Source organism: Zootoca vivipara, chromosome 6, assembly GCF_965207765.1.
Source record: "Zootoca vivipara chromosome 6, rZooViv2.hap1.1, whole genome shotgun sequence".
NCBI lineage: Eukaryota > Metazoa > Chordata > Lepidosauria > Squamata > Lacertidae > Zootoca > Zootoca vivipara.
The window spans coordinates 8,386,745-8,409,017 of NC_142589.1; the positions used below are offsets into that span (position 1 = coordinate 8,386,745).

A 22,273-nucleotide genomic window follows, 5' to 3' on the forward strand; every position below is an offset into this window, starting at 1 on the left:
CTTAAATTAATCCAGAACGGATGAGGTAGGGCAATGCAAATTAGGTGTCCCCTTTGTGTTAAAAAGCCCTTTTGATGGTTTGAAATCCAGAGGGGGAAGAATGCACACTTTAAATAAAGCACAACATATATTGCAATAAATCTGGCTCATAGCTCTGGGGCTTGCTTTGGGATTTAGGCAAGGATCTCACCATCTTGTCTAGTGAATGCCAAACCCATCCAGAGCTGAAGTCTCTTTTCTTCCAAACTGCCAGGGCTGTCTCACCTACCACCCACCAAGAGAAGGGGTTGGGATGCATTTGCCAAGTTTGCTGAGGGGTTAAATTCAGGAGAAAAAGGTTTGATCTCTGATGCCTGGAAGCAGTGGAGGGGTGCTGAGCCAACTGGTGCCTCCTGTTCCTGTGCCCCAAGTAAATATAGGGCTGCCCATTCAAAACACAGCATGACCTGCTCTTAAGGCTTTATTATAATCTGCAGTCATGAAGATGAATGCTGTTATTTATGCCAATGTGTAAATAAACAACACACATGATTTAGTCCCCCCCTCCACTAGGGCACTCATGATATCCATATCAATGTGTCCCTTTTATCCTCAGTACAATTCTGCAGGATGGCTTAGGATGAGCATGGGACCAGCAAACCAGATCACCCAGCAAGTGGTTATTTGAACCGGAGTCTTCCAGGTTTGCAACCATTGCCCTAGAATGTTTGCACATCAAGCAAACAATCTGACCATATGGCCAGGAAACAGGTAGGGAAGTCTCAACCCGAGCTGCAGTGCCAGAGAATCACCCCTTCCAGATAAATGATCATTGTTGCTTATCTGAAGATGTGTTTCACATATCAATTATAACTGAAAATGTAAGCTGGAATTTAAAGTACAGCTGCAATCCTAAATATGCTTACTTGGCAGTTAACCCCATCAACACCAATACGACTTAGTTTAGAGAACATTATGTTTAGGATTAGGAAGGAAATGACGAGAAATGCACCGAAAGAGAAATCTAACGTGGGGTGATGTGGGTCCCATTCCCACACTTTGCTTGTGTCTCCCCACCCCGTTGTGTTTTTTCTTTCTTTCTGACAAGTCTGTTGCAAAGTAATCCCCAATTCCCATAAGTGCAACATTAAGAAAAGAAAAGAAAAGCCTTATATCACCAACAGTCCGTCTTATAATTAAAAATTTAAGTCTGTCCTGAGTTTTGTGCAACTTGGCAAAGGTGTAAAGGAAGAGGGGGAGGTCCTCAAGAATATATACAGTACTGTACTGTACTTGGAAACAGCAGCTTGCTACAAGGGTGGGCGGGAAGAAACGAGGGTTTTCTCCGCCGCCCCACTCCTCTCCCATGTCTCATTACTCCTGGGCTGCTGAAATGCTACCGAGCCTGTGATTTATTTATTTTTAACAGCCTAACAACTACCCTTTCTTTTTCTCTGCTTCCTTCTCCCCGTCCTTCCTTCCTCGCCCCTGCACTGCAGCCAACCACGCCTACACCACAATGCGGCAAAAAGGGCCGCCTCTGCAGTGGGTGAGCCTCCCGCCCCATACATTGCCTCCCCACTGTTCTGTTTCCCCTGTTCCCTCCCCCTGAGAGGCCACAAAGGGCAGGGCAGCCTTGCATGCAAAAGAGAGAAAAGGGTGTTGCTGGCGGTGGGGGTAGGACGGCAGGGCCCCCCTCCCGTGCTTTCTGAGCAGCACTTCCCACTTTAGAAACTTCTGGAACCAGGCAGCCAATCTAGGGAGAGGAGGAAGGCAGGAGACCCCTGGTTGATGCTCCTAGAGGAGGCAAGCCAAGAGTACCAGGCAAATGCATAAGATACTCGGCGCTCTCTCTCTGGGCTCAGCAATGCCCACAACCACCACGATTCCTCGTCCTCGTCCTCCTCCACATTTCATGATTATTTCAAAACAAACGCAAAAACAAAGCACATCACGCCAGTTTGGAGGAATGCCTGGCACATTAGCAATGGTGGATTTCAGAGGAGCCTCTTGGAAAACAATAGCCGGCCATTAAAACTAACTAACTAACAAAAAAGGCTGCACGTTTCAATCCTTTCCAGGGTTTGTCTGCTATGGAATATATATCTCATTCCTTTGCAACTCCAGGGAGTGATTTCTTCTTTTCTCTCTTTTTATTTTTATTTTTTTAAATAAAACCTGCCTCTTTCCTTAGGACAAGCCTGCATCTCAGTGGATTAAACCTGAAAAATAAAAGCCAAATCATTCCTGGATTATGATGATAATGATTTTTTTTAATTAGAAGGGTTGTGTCTGTCTTTTCGGTATTTTTATTTTTTTATTTTTTGGATGGGGGTTTTGCCTCCCCGGCTTTGCCTATCTTTTAGGATACATTGTAGTTTAAATGCGAACGGAGCCATACAAAGGTAATACGATCCAGCAAGCGTAACGTATTGGAGGTGAAATAGACAGTATTTTAAGGAAGAGGGGTTTTGTTTCGTTTTGTTTCAAGGGTGTGTTTGTGCGCGTTTTTTTAAACGGTTTTTATTCGTAGGGAAGTACTGTAGTGGGTCTGCATTGAATAATAATTAAAAAAACAATTAAGATTTTAAGTTTATCCAAGTGGTTTTTTAATAGCAAAATTGTGTCAGGGAAAGGAGTTGCCGGGGGGGGGCAGCATGTTTGTTTTGAGTAAAAAAAGGGTCTGAATCTTTCGCGATGACTTAATAAATCCCGGGAAGATCTCGTGTTTGTTAAAAACAAAGGCATTGTTTGTGCAAAACTCGGGTTGTGTTCATAGATGTAAACTAGTAATGAAATGGGGGAGGTTATAATGAACAAGACATTATTTCAACAGAAAAAAGGAGCCATATTTTTTTGTTGTTGTTGGGAACAAATTCCAGCCGGAAAGATTTCGATGTCAATGTTGCAGAGAGGGTGTGTGCTTTTAAACCGAATCAAGAATTTACAAAGGGGTATATTCGGACATGGTGTGGCAGAAACGCAGCCGAGAAGCCAGGTTGAAAACGAGGTGGTGAAATTGAATGTGTGGTAAAAGGGTTGGGACGACGACCAGTTAACAACGTCGAGTAAAGCACGGTGGCTACTTTCAATAATGAACAGAACAAAGTACAACGCTTCCCTTACAACCCATGCTGGATCGCAGTGGGTAATATATAAGTATACATTGGGGGGGAGTAGCTGTGCGAATTAAAATTTCGGCAGCATTCAGACGGAGGCAGCGGCCCTTTTATTCGAAATAACTGAAAACCTTTGGGCTTTTTTTTTTTAACAAACCCGCAGTGCAGCTTTTCCTGTCGCCTTCCTCACCGCCTCCACCTTCTCTTCCTTCTTCGTCCTTCGGCGGGCGCCATTTTGTAGCCTCCCTGGGCGGCCATTTTGTGGGCAGAGAGAGACCGAGAGAAGCCCGCCAAAGGCTTTCTGCGCGTATGTGGCTGCAGTACCCGCGAGAGGCCACCGAGTGGGAAATGGGGGCGCTGCGGCGCTCCTCCGCCACGCACGCCTTTCGTGAAAACGCGCGAGATCTCTTGAACCGAGCCGCCCTCCCCCACTCCATGGGTGGTTTCCAGCTGAGTTCTGCTCTGGGCAGAGCCATTAAAACCAATGGGTCTAATGCGAGCAGAACCAGCATTGGATGCAACCCTTAGTCAGGCGCATTAATTTCTATGAATCTACTCTTGAATTAGGAGTAGCATTGGTTATAAAGTGTTATTAATTGCTCTGTTATTAATTCCCCTCCCCCAAAAAATAGTTTTGCTGGCACACATTAAAATACTTTTATACCCAATGCTAAGAATCTTTTTTTATAATATACCAGAATAAAATAAATATTTTTAAAAATCTAATCTAAAACAGGAGCAAATAAAGGAAAAAACAAGAACAATAAATGAAAAGACTTCAATTATCTTTCTCTGTCAGCTAAATACAATAACTTTTCCCAATAATTCACTCAAATTAGTATCATGGAGGTAGCCAAAATTTAGGTGGGGGTGGAGAACCAAGCTATCTGCAACACAATTGGTCAGCTAAGTATTTTTTAAGTATTTACTTGATGAGGGGGAGCTGCCCCTCCCTGCCCACACTCATGACTGACATCCAACTATTCAAATTTTCTTTAAGCCATTACTTTTTCAATCTTCAAATCCAGATACTACATTTTCTCTTTTACGCAAAAAGTCCATAATAAGTTTCCAATACTTAATATGTCAATAATGATTTTTCTCCGATTAAACACGTTAATTTGTGCATATAACAGTTGCCACTGGGATCATATATTCCACCTTTTTATAAAGTGACAGGGCAGTGAACAGTCTGATACAGCTTTAAAAAGCATTATACAATATAATACAAGTGGTCGCTGAGTTTTCAAACTGTATGTGGTAGATATGCGTTTGGGTCGCATACTTCCTGCCTTGGAAACAGATGCTTCACAAGGCTGTTCACCTGCCTTCAACAACCATTTTCATCACACACCTCAATATTTATTTGTTTAAATCATTTATAGGCCTGTCTTCCTTGTGACAGAACCTGTGGCATGTAAACAGGTCGCAAAACCCTCACTTCAAATGAACATTAATGTGTGAGGTAAATGAACATTAATGTGTGAGGAAAATTGAAACTTTTATTCTTTTTTTATAAACAAAAAACCAGAAAGGAAACTGAGGCTGACGCAATATATTTTAAGTTGTGAGTGGGATGGAGTCTGTCCTAGCTTTCTCCCTGACATACTCTTTATTCAGGGAATTTATTTTCCTTCCTTTCCTGAGATAACTTTCTTCCAGATGAGCCCCTGCCTCCGCTGCAGACACAGTTTGACCGAGAATTACTACACTTCAGACCCCAGTTGAAAACTTTGGGTTTTATCCAGCTAAGTTATATTTCAGAGTAAACGCACTGAACTGGATGGATCCTTGTTAGTCATGAGGCAGGGCAGTTCTTGTAGAGTTTAGCCCTTTAAAACATGACAAAATTTGTGCATGTCTGGCCTTTGGCCACCACAGTGAGGTAAAATTAGCAGGACGCCACATAATATCCAGGGCTTATCTATTAAATATAGAGGTTTCAGTGGCAATTACCATTTTCTGAATGGCGCTGGCATAATTACACTATGCATTTTTTTAAACTGCCACTTACTCCATGGTTAGTTAAGCATTTTTTATTTCAGGTATTTATTTCAAGTTTTTAACTGATTTTATCTATATTGTATCTGTTGAGCTTGATATATACCGATCAAAGACAATTGTAATTAAGAGGATGTAAACTAAACATAAAACTATTTTCTCTCACCACTACTTCAAGCTGAATGTTTTTGAAGGGGCCAAGCCTTGCTTTGTTTCTGGAAAAAAAGGTGGAGGAACTCACCACAAAGTTTGTTTGTTTTTTTACTGTGGGCCCAGTCACATTGCTAATCCCCTAGACTATGGATAAATGTAAAATGTAATTAATAAACTCAAGCAGACAATGATCTGGATTAGAAATGGCCACAACTTTATTGATTACATATATAGGTGGATTTTTAGCTCAGGCATTGGGTTTATATCCATTCCAGCCCGCCCACCCCACAAAAAGACAAAAAATAATTATTATTTAATTTTTAAAAGTTAAGGCGAGTCAGTTCCCCTGAGCTCTTGCTCAAAAAAACCCACCCTGGGGCCAAGTCTGTCTGGAGTTCGTTTAGACGCGCAATTCTGTCTTCACCAAAGAAAAATGCTAAAGGTGGGAAGTGGTAACATTTGTTAACATGATGAAAAAGTGACAGCCACTGTCTGCTGAACCCCAGCTATGCTCAGCCTCTTAAGTCTGCAGTCCTACACACACTAACCCCACTGAACCTAGTGTAGCTTACTCACAAGTAAACATACATAGGCACCTGCCACTCCTGATCTTACACAATGCTAGAGATTAATACTCTTGTTTCACACGTACCAAACTTGTCAAGGCACATGCAGAAGAGAGATTTGAAGAGACCCACACCACACCCTTTAATAACTCTTGCCCTAAGACACCCGAAGGATGGTTGCCAGGAATGGTTTTTTAATCTACTTCTCCCAATTTAAATCTGGGGCATTTACGCAAACACCCAAAAGGGCTTGCCAGGAATTTTAGGGATTTCCAATTGCTGGTGGCAAAGGACCCCTCTCCAATTGCGCTGGCAAAATACCTCGATCCAATTCCACACTAGGGTTACTATTGCATCTTCTTCCAAGTATTGCATCATTGGTTGTATTAATTTTGTATAGTAGCAGTGGTATGTTATTGAGGAATAAAGGGTTTGGGTGTCAATGCTGGGCTGGCGAGCACAGACCTGCATATCTATTTTCAGAAACAGCATTTAATAACTCCTTGTGTAACTTCGCAGCATCAAGCCCCACAAGCTTTTTCACAGCAACAACTGTGTGTACTGAAAATGTAGTCTTAGGGTGACACTGAGAAATAATTGCACATGCTTCTCTTCATCCAAGGCCTTTCTGTCATCAGTGTATTTGTTTTTGTCTCTCTTAATCTGCATCTGCAATAATGGGATAGGATGACAGAAAAAAATGACCTACAGTACTTTACTAATTATAAAGAACCCTTGAGATAATGTGCACAGTTAGCTTTCAGCCTTTAGAAATGGTGCCTCATCAAATGTGTTGTTTTATGCTATGAAAAAGCAATAAAGAAACATTACCTGATCTGTCTGGGATATTAGAGCCATGGCTCGTCTGTTTTTATGTTTTTGTGATCTCATGTTTTTAATATTTTGGAAATCCTTTTATCTGTTCGGTATACATCTCTTAAGATATATCACATCATATCCGGAGATCAAGTAGAAGGTTTTCATCTATGTTTGGATACAAATGGATGACAAAACCTTTCAAAACTGCTGATTTTAACCAATGATTTCAAAACTGCCCTGATTTATTTTTTTGTTTCTTAGTATTCCTGAGCAATGCTGGATACAAGGTTGCTGGTTTCTTGTATTTGTATCCATTTAAATTGGTAATTGCAATCACTGGCAATGTAACAACAGTCCTTGAATGGGCTCCAATAGCTTTCCTTTCCCCCCTCATTCATTTGGTCCAGTCTGGGGTCCTCTCTTTCTCTCCCCCAGTATCTAATTTCCTTTCCCAGTAGGCACTTTTGCTGGTGTATCTGCCCCTCAAGTGACATGGGCAGGGCAGAGTGAGACCGTGGCCACAAGCAGCAGATGAGGCCAGCACATCTGTTTTGAACTGCAACTCCCAGCAGGTCAGCATGGTCATTTTGGACTACAACTACCAACAGCCCCAGACAGCATGACTGGGCAGATGTGAGTAGTCCAAAATACCTTGAGGGCTCCAGGTTGGGAAAGGCTACAGCACACAGTTTGGATCCCCATAGCATTCTCACCTTGTATGTATTTTTAATTGATTTAACCAGAAAATCACATAATGGCATTATAGGATCCATTTATATATTTGCTTGTAACATCAAAACAGAAGAAGGCCATTCCATTGCATTTGAAGTCAGGTTTTAATCAAGTGCGCATATGTGTGGTAATTTCGACACCAGCTACGGCTTCCTGATAATTGTTTCCAGAGGGGGAAAACTTAAGTGAACATCAGCACAGTCCAGCACAGACAGGAAAGATATCAAAAGGATACAAAAATCATAATACAGTGGTACCACGGTTTGCAAACGCAATCCGTTCCGCGGAGGCGTTCGCTTGCCGAGGCATTCGCTCGCCGATAGAGCGCTTCTGCGCACACAAACGCTGCGGAACCCGGATGTAAACACTTCCAGGTCCGTGGTGTTCGTAAACGGAGGTAGTCGTAAACCAAGGTTCCACTGTAGTCTTAATAATCCCATACCTTATTCCACCCCCGTACATTGTTTCTGTGCATTTAAACAACTGATTGGCACACACACACACACACACACACACACACACACACACACATATATATATATATGATTAAGACTCCCAAACAATTTTTGATGCCGTGACAGTTTCAGGCTAAAATGAAGGTGGAAAGACCCTTTCCCCATAACTAATAAATAGCCTTTGCCAGACTGCTATTAAGGTAGTGTTGCCTTGTGCTGCCCCCTGGTGGATAAGACGTGTGTTAATGGGCTGGGCAAGGTGCCTTAATGTGCACAAGAGAGCGTACATATAGACACATACAGCCGTAAATTTTTATGAGGCAAAATGAAACATTTGCCCAGGTTGATATTGGCGCAAGCATTTGAGTCACAATTAGGTGTTTCTCGGAGATTGGTGCTCCAAGCAAAACCAAAAGTATCACACAATAAGGTGTGGAAGTCTTAATTTATACATTAACAACACAGCAAATCTACAGATGGCAAGGCCCAGTTCATAGTCCTTTGCTTGTGGTGTGTTCTGTATTTGCTCAAAAGCAGGCTTGCCTTCATGGCCACATCACATGTTTTGAGCCTTGCTACAGAGATCTGGTCCTGGAGCTTAGCCTTTCCCCTACAGATTAAGCCTGATGCATTTGTGAGGTCACAACACACCTGAATTTGTTCCAAGCCTCAGCTCCTTCCTTATCACGTCTACAAGCAAGGTGGATGCCAGCTGGGAATGTGGACTTACATTGTTAAAAGACCCTGTAATAAAGCTTCCCAGCAACTTGCTGCTCTTTTCGCTCCAGAGATCTCCCAGTTGGAGGTGACCAAAGGTTTATGTCCCCCATTCTCAATGACAAGAAGCTATACTCTCAAGCCTGCCATGGGATTTCAGATAGGGCTCTGAAGAACAGAGAGGGAAACATAAACTCAGGAAAAGAAAGGTGCTTGTAAGGTTCTGCTGCTTTTATACCAAGAGTCTTGCTCCCAACAGCCTTCAGGCTTTGCTGGAACAAATCCCAAGTGAAGAAGTTTGGAATCCATCAAACCACCTTGCAGCTGAGCTGCACACACATCCCTACCATGTTCTGCTGGCTGAAAAGAGATCCACACATTATATATCTAGGAATTTGCCCTCTTTGGAAAAACGTTGCTCATGTATTACACCAGTGGAAAAAGCAACTGGCAGCCTGCAGCGGGGAATCCCGCCCATGGATGATTGACAGTTGACCACCTTTCACATGTGCCCTCTAGTGGTAAAAAAAACAACCAACCACATCCTGGTTCAGTCTCTCCCAGGAGATGCAATGCACTGCTACAGGCTGTTACAGCCAAGGCCACTGAAAGGAAGAATAATGCGGTAGGGGGAGATTCCTATAACTCCACCCTAGACTTTTAGCCAGGCTTGTTGCCAACCACTGCATTATTACACACAACCCCAGGACTAATCCCCAACACTGAAAGTTCCCCCCACCCCAAGGCTCAGTTGAAAGTTAACAGGAGAGGCACAAACTGGGACGTCCAAATGCTGAAGCGCACCACTGCTGCTCTGTGCTGCAGCGTCTGGAAATATGCTTGCGCTTCATTTGCTCAGCAAGATGATTCTTCGGTGTGTCTGATGTGGCAGGACTTGCAGAGGAGGTGGCTTCCCAGAGGGTAGCAGCCCTCTTCTGTGGGTTCTGGGGACAGCAAGACCCAACATCTCTGCAGAATGAAAGGAACAAATAGTGTGTTTGTCTGTGGTTAGCGTCCCTTTATGGAAAGGGTTGTAGCTCTGTGGCAGAGCACCTGCTTTGCATGCAGAAGGTCCCAGGTTCAATCCCCGCTGGCAGCAACCCCAGGTTGGGCTGGGAGAGACCCCTGCCTGAAACCCTGGAGGGCCATTGCTGCCAGTCAGCATAGACAATACTGTACTGAGCTGGGTAGATCAATGGTCTGACTAAATATAAGGCAGCTTTCTCTGTTCCTGTGTCACAACAGTTTAAAGCAGGCATCCCCAAACTTCGGCCCTCCAGATGTTTTGGACTACAATTCCCATCTTCCCCGACCACTGATCCTGTTAGCTAGGGATCATGGGAGTTGTAGGCCAAAACATCTGGAGGGCCGCAGTTTGGGGATGCCTGGTTTAAAGCTATTTGTGCAGACCTTCTCTATACAGACCCCGAACACTCACACCTTATTACCAGTGTTAGAAACAGATATGAAAGCTAGGAACTAAATGGCACCTTAAACCTAGGTTATGAGCGCAACAAGGGAATGTCTCTAGGCGCACTTTTTTATAACAATACAAAGCTGAAAATGAATGAACTGCAGCTAAAATATTATGTTCATTTTTCACGTGCTCTAGTCCTTTCCCCGCCTACCCCCCTAATATTAATATTAAGAAGGTCTCTTCTCAAGTCTTCAGAAACTATTCTGCAGTTTTAATCTGAAATCTTAGGTGCAGTACTGCACCCAGAGCTCAGAAACTGCTTGCCCTAATGAAATCCCCTGTTGCAAAATGTGCCTAGAACAATGGAAGTTTCGAACACTGCTTATTACCTATTTACAAACAATGCGAAGAGGTTCATACTAGTCCTTCAAACACAGTTCTAGTGCATTTGTTCATATGCCCGCTCTTTTGGTATAAAGGAACTATCCATAATATTTTGGCCTGCCCACATTCATTTGGCGAGCTGCAATTTAAGAGTCCAGGGAGTTCTGGAGATGTCGGGACCTTTCACACTCAAAATAGATGCTCCACCACTGAGTCCTTCACCTGATTCTCCATTTCTCTCTGTTATTCCTCGTTTACTTTTGATGTATGATTGAAAACCTTTGAATAGCATTTGTATTTCACATTTTAAAGAATGGCACTCGCCTTCAAACTTGGCTCGTGGTGATGATCTTGGCTAGTCTCCCTCCCACACACCTCACTGCATGACCTCAGCCATTGGACACCAAACCCTCTCCCAGGCTTACTTCACAGCGGTAGCAGTCCTCATGGAAGTTCTGCCCCATGCACTCTATCTTGTACGAGTCCCTTCCGTCACTTGGGATAATGGGCCTCTCACAGGCACCGCACACAGAAGCATACCTCCTGAAGGGGGGAAAGACAGGTTGTGACTGTGATTCTCTCTGCATGTCCATGGCACAAACTTCATCTTATCCCAAATACTTCTTAAACTCTGCATGCTTTGTGTGCGTCATTCAGGGCACCCCAGACGTCAACTTTGTTGGTATGAGGAACAGGAGATTAAATCCACCTTTCAAGAAGTGCTTAGTTCTTATCGCCATACCTGTAGAAGTCGTCCAAGCAATGCACTGCATCGTCATCGCCAACAGCAAAGACCTTGTCGCCAATGGCCCGGTGGCATACAACACAGGTGAAGCACTCCGGGTGGAATCCATGGCCCATGGCCCGCACAATTTTGTTCATGATTAAGGCATGGCACTTTCTACACTTCTCCAGGGTGTTCTGGGAGGGCAGGATGTATCCGGAATGAAGCAGAGAGATGTTAGATGCAGATTTTCAGTGTTCTTATTTAAGGGGTTAATAGCATGCATTCTGATGCTTTCCTCAAAATACTCAGTGTGTAAGATACCATGGGTTGTATCCAACCAAGACCTACTCCGAGTAGACGCACTGCACTGCACTGCACGGGGTTGGACTAGATAAGGCATAGGCAAACTCGACCCTCCAGATGTTTTGAGACTACAATTCCCATCATCCCTGACCACTGGTCTTGTTAACTAGGGTTGATGGGAGTTGTAGCCCCAAAACATCTGGGGGCCCCGAGTTTGCCTATGCCTGGACTAGATAACTCTTGGGGTACCTTTCAACTCAACAGTTCTATGAAATTAATGAATCTAAGTAAGTCATAGCCATGGCCGTGGCCCCTAAGTAAGGGGATTTACTACCCTCCCCATTAAAAACCATAAGCCTGGTAAGCCATAAACCTGGAATCTAGAAACAAACACTTATGGCAAATAAGGTCCTTGGGTGTCCTGTGGACCTTGAGCCACAAAGCAGGGGAGAGGAGAAGAGGCAGAGGTATTTACCTGGTAGCAGGTGACACACAGGGGGCGCCCCTCTTTCTGGTAGTAGCGCTGCCCCACCAGGGCACTGTGACATGTTCGGCATGTGAAACAGTCAGCGTGGTACTGTTTGTTCATCGCCTCAAGCGTGGGAGCCCCAGAAGAGATGTTTTTGTGACAAAAAGCACAGATATCTGGAAGAAAGAATCACATGGGCTTCCATCCAACAAAGTTTTACTCATAGCAGACCCACTGAAATTAATGGGCTAAGGTAGTAATGGACATTCAACTCTGAATAGGATCAGCATTGGATACAATCCTATATGTTTACAGCCAGTGGGTCCCTTTCCCAAGGTCAGTCCATGGAACCTTTGTAAAGAGTAGCACCTTGGAAACACAGGTGATTTTCAGCTTACATGGGGTTCTGTTCTGGGGATCACAAAACTGCACATAGTCAAAACACATTGGTTTCAATTGCAGGTGGGATTGCCAAAGTCATTTTTTCTGGACTCCTGCTCCATTTCCACCCCCTTTTTAATTTTTTGCTAAGTACATAAAGCTGCACGCACACTAATTAAATGTGCATAAGTTGTGAGTTACCTGTAATAATTCTATGGAGCCCCCAAAAGAACCGATTTCTGCACATACATACAGGTGAAACTCAGAAAATTAGAGTTATTTCAGTAACACAACTTAAAAGGTGAAACCAATATAAGAGATAGATGCATGACATGCAAAGCAAGATATGTCAAGCCTTTATTTGTTGTAATTGTAATTATTTGTCATTAGGCGGGTCAATTATATATGGAATGTAATTAATGAAATGTAATAGCGATATTTATTTTTGTATTATTGTAACTATTTGTTTTATTACTGTGGAATTTCCAAAAGAAAGCATTTGTAAAAATTAAAAGAAAAAAAAATAAGTTGCATTACTGAAATAAATGCACTTTTCGATGATATTCTAATTTTCCGAGTTTCACCTGTATTCCTTCTTGGTGTGCAGTTTATTCTCACCTGTTGCAACAGTATTCTCCACCTTCCTCTCTGTCTGATGCTCATCCGCCCAACCAAGGGTTGAAGTCAGAATTTTAGGTTGCCTCAGTTCTGCTGCAAAGGTTGCAGAAGTCTAGAAAACAGGAAGAAGTAGACCAGGGGTCAGCAACCTTTTTCAGCCATGGGTCGGTCCACCGTCCCTCAGACCATGTGGTGGGCTGAACTATATTTGGGGAAGGGGATGAACAAATTCCTACACCCCACAAATAACACAAAGATGTATTTTAAATAAAAGCACACATTCTACTCATGTAAAAACACGCCGATTCCCAGACCATCCACGGGCTGGATTGAGAAAGCGATTGGACCACATCCGGCCCCTGGACCAGGGCAGTCTCGAGCAGGTCGGGCGCCCTGGCGCTGAGGGGCGGAGATCGCTCCGGCGCCCCCGCCCTCACAGGGCGCAGCATGGTTTCCGCGCAGCGCCCAGCCTACCAGCCCGGCGCCCTGGCGCACCGCACCACCGGGAGTCTACCTAGAGCCGGCCCTGCCCTGGACCTTAGGCTGCCTACCCCTGAAGTAGACTAAGGCAGGCTGAGCACCTTCACAATATATTTCTGGGTGGCAGAGGTTAGCTTCAAAGGAAGCTCTACCATGAGAAGTATAGGCAAATGAACTACAACTGGTGCTTTTAAGGGCTCTTGTGCCTTTAGTGAAAAGTTTACTTTTTGCAAGTTATTGCTTCCTGTTGATCATGGTAGAGGATTAATAGCCTCTATTAACACCCTCAGTGTCAGTTTCTGTCCCTGGGGGCAAGCAGGAGGAGCTTTACTAGTTACCCCTCTCTTTCTTTTTAAAAGATTAAAGAACCTTTGCTAAATGGGACTTATTTGTGAACAAACATTGCAGAAGGCTATTTGCCACAAGGAACGATATTGCTGGATAACATGGACGTATATTAAATATTTGTGTAGAGGTTCTAATTCGGCCTCTAGCTAAGTGTAGGAAAACAATGCCTCAGCAAGGTTTAAGGGTTCAAATAAGGAAGCAAATATCACCTGGGTCCTCGATAATAACAAAGAGAACAAGCTGATATGAAGTCATGTGGAACGAGCCCAAGAGAAAAGAAACTACCCACTTATTGCATTAAAAGGTGACTGTCCAGATAGAGCCTTCAGCAGAAATAAGGCTACCTGCAAGGATGTGGGGGGAACAGATGTTTGTGTCTGGAGATCAGGACCAAGTGTTTCCACTGAGAAAGGTTTAGAACGTGGTGGAGGAGGAGGAAAGATGCTATCCAGGTTAGGGTCCACTGTATTACAGGACAGGATGGGAGGAGTTGGCAAGGCAGAACTACCTGAAACAGACACAGAACAACAGCTGCCTTAAGGACTCAAACTTGGTTTAATCATCTTTGTACATTTTAAAAACAAGAGGTTCAGCAGCTCAAACTTCGGAAGATATGCTAGGAGATACCAAGAAACCCCAACTCCTACTGTTTAACCCTAGTGTGGGAGGCTAAGGGGTTGCTCTTAAACATACTCTAAACTAGCTGAGGGAGCATTATTACTCTCCCAGATGCTGATGTCCAGAACTAAAAGCAGGAAGGGGCCACAGGTCAGCGGTTGAGCCCCTGTCTTGCATGCAGAAGGCCCCAAGCTGAATCCCCAATGGCATCACCAGGCAGAGCTGAAAAAGACTCCTTGCCTAGAATCCAAGACATCTGCTGCCAGTCAGTGTAGACCATTCTGAGCTAGATAGACCAAAGGTCTGACTCTGTCAAATGCAGCTTCCTCTCTTCCTACTACACTCTAGGTACAGTTGTTAACAACAACAACAACAAAAACAACAATTTATTATTTATACCCCGCCCATCTGGCTGGGTTTCCCCAGCCACTCTGGGCGGCTTCCAACAGAAGTATTAAAATACAGTAATTTATTAAACATTAAAAGCTTCCCTAAAAAGGGCTGCCTTCAGATGTCCTCTAAAAGTCTGGTAGTTGTTTTTCTCTTTGACATCTGGTGGGAGGGCATTCCACAGGGCGGGTGCCACTACCGAGAAGGCCCTCTGCCTGGTTACCTGTAACTTGGCTTCTCACAGCGAGGGAACCGCCAGAAGGCTCTCGGCATTGGACCTCAGTGTCCGGACAGAATGATGGAGGTGGAGACGCTCCTTCAGGTATACTGGACCAAGGTCATTTAGGGCTTTAAAGGTCAGCACCAACACCAACACTGGCGAGACAATCTGTGGGCAGGTAGGGGGTCTCAGCCTGCGTACCAGATGGAGCTGATAAACATCTGCCCTGGATACAGAATTAACCTGCACCTCCATGGACAGCTGTGAGTCCAAAATGACTCCCAGGCTGCACACCTTGGTCCTTCAGGGGCGCAGTTAGCCCATTCAGGACCAGGGAGTCCTCCACACCTGCCCGCCTCCTGTCCCCCACAAACAGTACTTCTGTCTTGTCAGGATTCAACCTCAATCTGTTAGCCGCCATCCAACCTCCAACCACCTCCAGGCACTCACACGGGACCTTCTGCTAGTTACGGCCTACTGCTAGCACTTTGCAAACACCTATCGGAACACAGAAAGTTGCCTTATTCCAAGTCAGACCATCAAGTCCATCTAGCTCAGTATGACCAACACAGACTGGCAGCAATGGCTCTCTAGGGTTTAAGGTAAGGAATCTTTTTCCTGTCCTACCTGGAGATGCTGCTGCCAAGGACTGAACCTCTGCCACAGAGCTGCAGCCCTTAGGTGAATGCTAGTATTTTTAATTAATTCACATTCATAGCCCTGGATATGGGCTCCTCAGCTGAGCCTTGGCTAAAGGGGAGCCCTTCTAGGACAAGGGTCTTGGCCAGCTGTCCTCCTGTCTATGCTTCCCCTTGCACCTGGGACAGACTACAGCGTCACTTCACTGTGATCTCAGTTCCTCTCACCTCCATTGGAAACGCCCGCTGTCCCTCTGTAGCAGCCTCTGCTCCCTTTAACAGCACCAGAAGATGTTTGGATCAGGGAGGGAGCAGCAGACTTGAATGCCTCCTTGGAGAGGCTGTTGCTGGGTGGAAGTTGAGCCCTCTGTGACTTTGCTTCACTTCTCACCATGTGGTCCCTCCTGGGTGGAGTGAGGGTGATGAAGATGGATGAAGCAATCCGTTTCTCCACCTTGTCGGACAGCATTTTCTCCTGGGAGAAAGAACAGAGGGAGAGACATTTGAGATTGTGGTCCTGCAAGGCCCCGTTCCCAGAATCTTTCCATCCCTCCAGCGGTTTGGTTATTTGGGGGGCTCAAATGAGCAAGTGGGAGAGAATGACATGGTGGGAAAGGGTGGGGAAATTTGGGTCTGGGAAAGCCTACTTCCACCCAGTCTTTGCTTCAGGCTCACTTTTTACATCTGCAAAATGTCAACAGTTGCATTATGGTGAAAGGAATCAACATTTTGGGCCAAAATTGCCCAACCAATGCTCCAATATAAGTTTGTTCCATGCCCTGTATGAATTGGGCATGTTACAGCAAATTTGCAATCACAGAATTGTAAAGTTGAAAGGGACCCAATAAAAGGAATCACAGTTAATTTGGATACTTGTGTTCTGTTGCATGTGGCAAAGGAAGGAAAAGGGGCAACATTTCCCTTCTTGTTTCCTTTTCCATCCTCCCAGCTCCACCAGGCATTGCCCACAGAGTGGCCCATTTCATGAACACAGCTTAAAGAGGACAGGGAGGAGCATTGCCTTTTTGGAACATGAAAGTTGAGAGTCTCAAGATGCTGGGTCCAACAATGGCAGATGCACAAACCTACCGTGCATGAAAAAAAGCACTTCACAAAACTTAAAGCAGAAAAAAAGCGGGAAGCAATCAACAACACCACAGAGCAGTCACTGCAAAACGAGAAGCCATTTCTCCCTTTGGCACTCCCGTGCACCAACCTTCCTTCCTCCTCAGCACATACCCTTTGCTTCCAAAAAAAATCTTCATTCTGGGGAAGGGAAGGAAAAGCTGTTTCTCTGCAGCAGAACAAGACCCGACAGACCAGGGAGCAGCGTTTCAACAGGAAGCCTGACGTGGAGCCAGCCAAGGGATTGCCACATGCCACAGCCCAGTCCTGAGGCAGCTGCTCTGAGCCCCAGCTCTGGCTCATCACCATCCCACAAGGAATGGGGCGGAAGCGATAAGGAAGTGGGCAAAGGGCAGCCCTGCTTCAGGCAGGTGAGGTGCTGGCTCTGAGGCTCTTCCCCAACGCCCAGGCTGTGTCTGCTGCACTGGAGCTGAACAGCCTGGGTCTCTTTTTTTACTCCTGCCCCTCTATACTGTAACTTGCTAAAAGCATTCCTACGCTTCCCCCTACTGGGGTGGCATGTGAAAGTTTGTGGTTATGCATAGTTCTGCTCTCCTGTGCAGAATCGTGTGTGTGTGTGTGTGTGTGTGTGTGTGTGTGTGTGTGTGGAGACTGTCAGTTTAATAAAATAGTTTACCTGTCCCCACCCAAACAAACAGGGAGTATGACCTTGTAATTAAACAAGCAGGCCACACCATGCCTTGCGGTCCTCAGGCTTCTCGGGGTGACCATGGAAGATTAACCTGGACACCTCTTTTATCTCCCTGTCCCCTGCCACCCATAATTTCTGGCATTCCTCTGGCTTCTGTCCAAACTCCTGCACCTCAAGGCTTGCAGCTCTGTCTGGCTATCTCTTTAGACTAGATGCCTCCCTCATTTTCTGGGAGAGGCTACTCTGGAGCAGGGAGGGGCTCTTTGTCAATTTTGGCTTATCTCAATTCCTCATTTTTCCAATATTAAGTTCAGTTTTCCACATTTCCACACCAGTTTCTTAAGAAGTCTTCATGGGAATTCACAAGCATATTACGGTGAATTTCTTCTGTAATATAGTCATACCTTGGTTTAAGTACGCCTCAGTTTGAGTATTTTCCTGTCTGGAACAGATTAATCCACTTTCCATTACTTTCAATGGGAAAGTTCGCTTCAGGTTAAGTGCACTTCAGGTTAAGTACAGACTTCCAGAACCAATTGTGTTTGTAAACCGAGGTACCACTGTAGATGTGTTTGTATGCTACACTCCCTAACAAATGTGTTTCCGCAAAACAATATTTATGCTGGTTGGATGCATATATTCTTAGCTGGAGAGCTGCATTGCAAATTCTGGAGAAGTACAATTTATGAGGGATTGCTGTGTTTCGGCTTACAAATTGTTTCAAAAAGTGTGAATTAGGTAAGTTCACCATTAAATGTGAGCTAAATTGGATTTTCTGCCCCTGTCTAGCTATGGTGGCAAAAAAGAGAGACCCCTTCCTCTCCAGCCACTAATTCTATGGTAACACTTTGGCTTGCTAGTGCTGTATTGGCTGTGAAGAGCAGAATAAATGCAATAAATGTGCAAATGTACAAAGCAACATCATCATCATCATAATTATTGCAGGAGGATGCAAAAAATTAAGATTCTGAAGGTGTTAGAGAGGTGATGCTCTGCCTTGCACCATTGTCTACAGCCAGCCTGTGGGGGGGTGCCCCATTTTCAGTGTGAAGACCCCAACACATTGGTGGAAAGCCAGCCACTTCCTCATCTGCCAATGGAATAACGCTTTTCTGTCTTCCCAGACCTCACAGCACCATCCCATGTCTACTTGGGAGCAAGTCCCCTTTGTATTCTGTGGGGCTTCCTCCCAGGAAAGAGTGCCTTGGATTGCAGCCTTTGCCTCTAGGACAATATTGGAGACACATATTTCTAAGCTGCGCCTGCATGCTATTTTCGTTTTTAAGCGCAGAGGTTTTTCACCTAAAGACAACCAACACCTTCACTTAAACGAGGGTACCTAAGTTATCACCTTACCAGGCTCACAGTCATGGCAAGCAAAAGCTAGAGAGCTTCCCTTTCACAGGATCATCAAGCAAGCAGAGGGGGGAAATCAGGGTCCTGACAAGCCACCCCCCCAAAAAAAAAAGTTAGAGGAAACGGGGCACAAGAGTTTGCAACACTAACATTTTGTAGGGAGAGCTGAGGTGGAGATAGTCATGCCAGGAATCAAGACAGCTATTCTTGGGGCAGGGGGGTTGTTTCGGTGGCGCCACTCCCCGCACCGAGGCTGTAATTGTGGAGGAGGAAGAAGCGCCCCCAGTGGCAGACCTACATTTGGGGGGGGGGCTGAAGCTTGAACTGTTATGCGGGCCCCTTTGCAACCAGCAGAAAGGTCTGGGTAACCACTGCTATCTTCTTCAGTGGGGTTGTTCCACGACAGATCACCACACCTTTGCAACATCTGTGCTACTACTGACAAACTTTGGGATTGTTGAAATACATACAGCAAAAAATCAATCAAACTTGGCCTACTAGCCCCAAACCTTTTAAGCAATGTAGACTAAATGGGGGGCCCCTCCAGGATTAGGGGCCCTGAAGCTTAAACTTCATGTAGTTTCATAGTGGATCCACCCCTGGCGGGCCCCCCCATCTCCGCCCTGACTCCCCAAAAGTCCTCCGGGACATTGAATGGGGCAGCTCCCGGCTGGATGGCGAGGCAGGCAGGGCAGTGCCCACGGGCGCCTCCTGCAGGGGGAGGCCCCAAAGAGCGGGAGACCCGCCGCGCCCTGCTCGGCGGTGCGGGAGCTCCCTCCAGCCGAGGAGACGGGACCTTTTGCTCGGTCTCTTCTGGCGGGCCGGGGAAGCTGCGGAGGGCCATCGACAAGGGCGCCGGGCGCCCTTGGACGCCACCCTACCTGGATCCGCGGCAACGCTGGTCCGACTCCGGCCACTTGGTACCTGCCCGGCGGAGCGAAGAGGTGCAGGGAGGGAGGCGTGTTCCAGCGGAGGGAGAGAGGGAGGGCTGGCAGCCCCCGGCTGATCTCGCCCCGGTCCCCGGACGACGGGAGGGAAGGGTCTGCTGCCCCCGCCAGCTGCGTCTTCGACGGGCGCCGTCTGCCCGTTTCCCGCCCCTCCTCGAACAAAAGGTGGCCCCGCCCGCGCGCTCCCCGTGCGCCCCGCCCCCTCCGCCCCGCTACCTACCTGGGTCCGGGGGCTTCCTCTCCCAGCGAGCTAGCTCCAGGCTTGCGGGACCAGGGCATTCCTTCCTGCAAGCCCACCCCTTTCTCCGGCAAGCTCCCACACGCCGGCCCGGCCCGAGGTGGAGGAGCAGCCAACGCCAGGCAGCCGGATCAGGCCACCCAAAACCGGGGCGCTAGAGGTCGGCTGCCACTGCTGCTGCCTGGGGGGCAAGATGCAGCCACATTGGGACTAATAGTAGCCACGGAGAACCTTAGCCCCCACCCCCCTCGGCATTTGCGCCTTTGAAAGTCCTCTCCCCTAAGGCCAACAGAAGAGACTTGCGTCTCCCTTGGCCCAAAATGAGCCCAGCTAGGCCAACATCTTAGGAGCCAACAAGGTCCCTGCATGCACCCCCCTAAAATATTTAGGCAAATGGTGTGTGTGCACTGAGTCATGTGATCGATTATGCAGGATGGGGCTTACCTGTGCCCCTCAATATTTTATTCAAGCTGGCACCACTGCCCCCAAGTGGACCCACTCACTCATACCCTCAGCCATACAGGCCCTGCCGTTGAAGCCAAGAAAAATAGGTTTAAATTCTCTGAACCTTCTCTAGCCCAGGGTCGTCAACCTTTTTGGACCTGGGGGCACATTTGGAATCCTAAGAAACACTCACAAGCACCACCATTTCACAGAACAAAAGCCGGCAATCCTCAGACCACACAAAACCTACGCCCTACTCCCAAAAGAAGGCAGGTGAAACAAGACAAAAAAGTAGGCACCTCACCCCAAGAACCCTAATTTATTCTAAATTAAAATTAGGAGGAGCACGTGGGTGCAGGATCGGTGGGTGCCAAGGGGGGAGGCTGAGAATGCCGGGGTGCCCGCTGGCAGCAGATCCCAGAAGAATCCTGCTGGAAAAGTTGATAGAGAGTCCCATCTAGACCAGCACCTAGTCCTCACAGTGGCCAACCAGTTGCCCCAAAGGGAAGCTTGTGAGTGAGACCTGGGCACAAAAGCAGCAGCCCTCTCCCCACTAGCAGCACACTATCCAAGGACAAAAGGAAACAGTGCTTCAGGTGCTGTGGAACTCATTGCCACAGGCTAATGCAACGAAAGCTAGCTGGCATAAGAAGCAAGCGTTGCAAAGGACTGGGTAAGGTTGTGGGCCTAGTGACAGTCTCTCTGCCCCTGGCGTTCCCCTCCCATGTCTTGGCTCTGAATCATCTTTGCTGCTCCATGGAAACCACTTCCCTCTATGGGAGACAATGTTTTCTCCAGCCTGACCTTGCAAGGGGCAAGGGTGCAGATAGATGCAGAGCTCAGACACTGTGTGCTCTGAGTCATGGCCAGCCTTGGAATGAATCTTTGCAAAAAAATGCTTCACCACAAACTACAGGATAGAACAAAGGCCTTCGACACAGGAACGTATCAAAGTGGCCTTACACTGAGCCAGACCCTTTGTCCACCTAGCTCAGTTTTGCCACTAGCCTGCTGCCCCAGAGAAGCCCCCCCCCACCTGCAAGCAAAACGCGAGCACAGCAGCCCCACTTGTGATTCCCAGCAACGGGAATCGCCCAGGGTTGCTGCCTGCTTCCAATCCTGGAGTGGACATTCAGCCACTGTGCCTGCCAGCCTTTTGGAGGTCTCCATTTGGCATGTCGGAGACAAATTCAGTGGGATTTAGGCTGCAAGGATAAGCAGGACGATCGCCCTCTCCTCCTCCGTGTCTCTCCTTCAATCATTTTCTGGAGTGGGGTTGAATGTTTTTATTTCCTGGTCTGCAGTGGTTTCTTTCTTTTGTCCAGCACTCTTGCGGAAGCAGCTGAGCTGTGTCAGCATTTGACAGCTCATTTGAGTTGCAGTGGTGAAGCCTTGAGTCAGCTTGAGCTGGCGTGGGGAGGAGGGAGGAGGTGGGAGAGCCATTGAGGATTCCCATATAAGCCTTGCTTTTTGCCAACCAGACAGGCAGACAGGAAGTGCAAGTGTGGGAGGCCTCCCCCTCCACACATTATCCTGTATTCCCATGATTACAAGGGCTGGAGGCAAAGGGAAGGGAAGGGAAGGGTGTGGAGCAAAGCATTAAGAATACATATAAAGGAAGGGCATGCAAGATTAGGCTCAAGGCAGAGAAGGAAGGAAGGAAGGAAGGATCGATCAAACTCCGGTTTGCAAAGAGGCTTCTGGGTAGGTAGAGGGTGTTTGCACACATGAGGATTAAATTGCTTTGTGGTTTAATCCGTCTCCAACAACACAGCCGTGGATCTAGCTCTGCCCAGGCCAGCTTTTCCCACACTCCTGATAATGTACAATTCCCCCCATAGCTTCCTGAACAGCAAGGGAATTGAAGCGCAAAGCGCAGCTACAAGTTAGTTAAGCACACTAGAGACCCCCATCCCCAAATTTCAATGGGTAAGAGTTAAGGAGGTCCTTGGGTGGTTAGTCAACAAATGCACTGGG

General features: G+C 46.5%; 1 protein-coding gene across 5 annotated transcripts; it reads right to left on the minus strand.

Moving 5' to 3' along the window:
• Positions 1–5,445: 5,445 nt before the first annotated feature.
• Positions 5,446–20,270, minus strand: FBLIM1 (filamin binding LIM protein 1). 5 transcript variants are annotated; one of them, XM_035118895.3, is made up of 8 exons: positions 19,592–19,770; positions 15,763–16,009; positions 14,013–14,176; positions 12,841–12,952; positions 11,848–12,017; positions 11,085–11,263; positions 10,768–10,885; positions 5,446–9,510 (listed from the first exon to the last, which is right to left on the minus strand). In XM_035118895.3, exons 2-8 carry the CDS (start codon positions 16,001–16,003, stop codon positions 9,397–9,399), a joined length of 1,098 nt encoding a protein of 365 aa, XP_034974786.1. In that variant the 5' UTR covers positions 16,004–16,009; positions 19,592–19,770; the 3' UTR covers positions 5,446–9,396. The 5 variants fall into 5 exon arrangements, with proteins under 5 accessions (XP_034974786.1, XP_034974783.1, XP_034974782.1 ...); XM_035118892.3 differs by having other exon boundaries at positions 19,549–19,770; XM_035118891.3 differs by lacking the exon at positions 19,592–19,770 and adding an exon at positions 19,835–20,270 and having other exon boundaries at positions 7,455–9,510.
• Positions 20,271–22,273: the final 2,003 nt, after the last annotated feature.

Bases quoted from the DNA above. Each gene is read 5' to 3' on its own strand.
- FBLIM1 (XM_035118890.3), bottom strand. From the start codon at position 16,968: ATGGTGATGAGCCAGAGCTGGGGCTCAGAGCAGCTGCCTCAGGACTGG. The intron at 16,010-16,773 runs GTATGTGCTGAG...TCTTTCTCCCAG, and splicing joins ATTTTTTTTGGAAGCAAAGG to GAGAAAATGCTGTCCGACAA. The intron at 14,177-15,762 runs GTGAGAGGAACT...TGTCTGTTTCAG, and splicing joins AGCGGGCGTTTCCAATGGAG to GTAGTTCTGCCTTGCCAACT.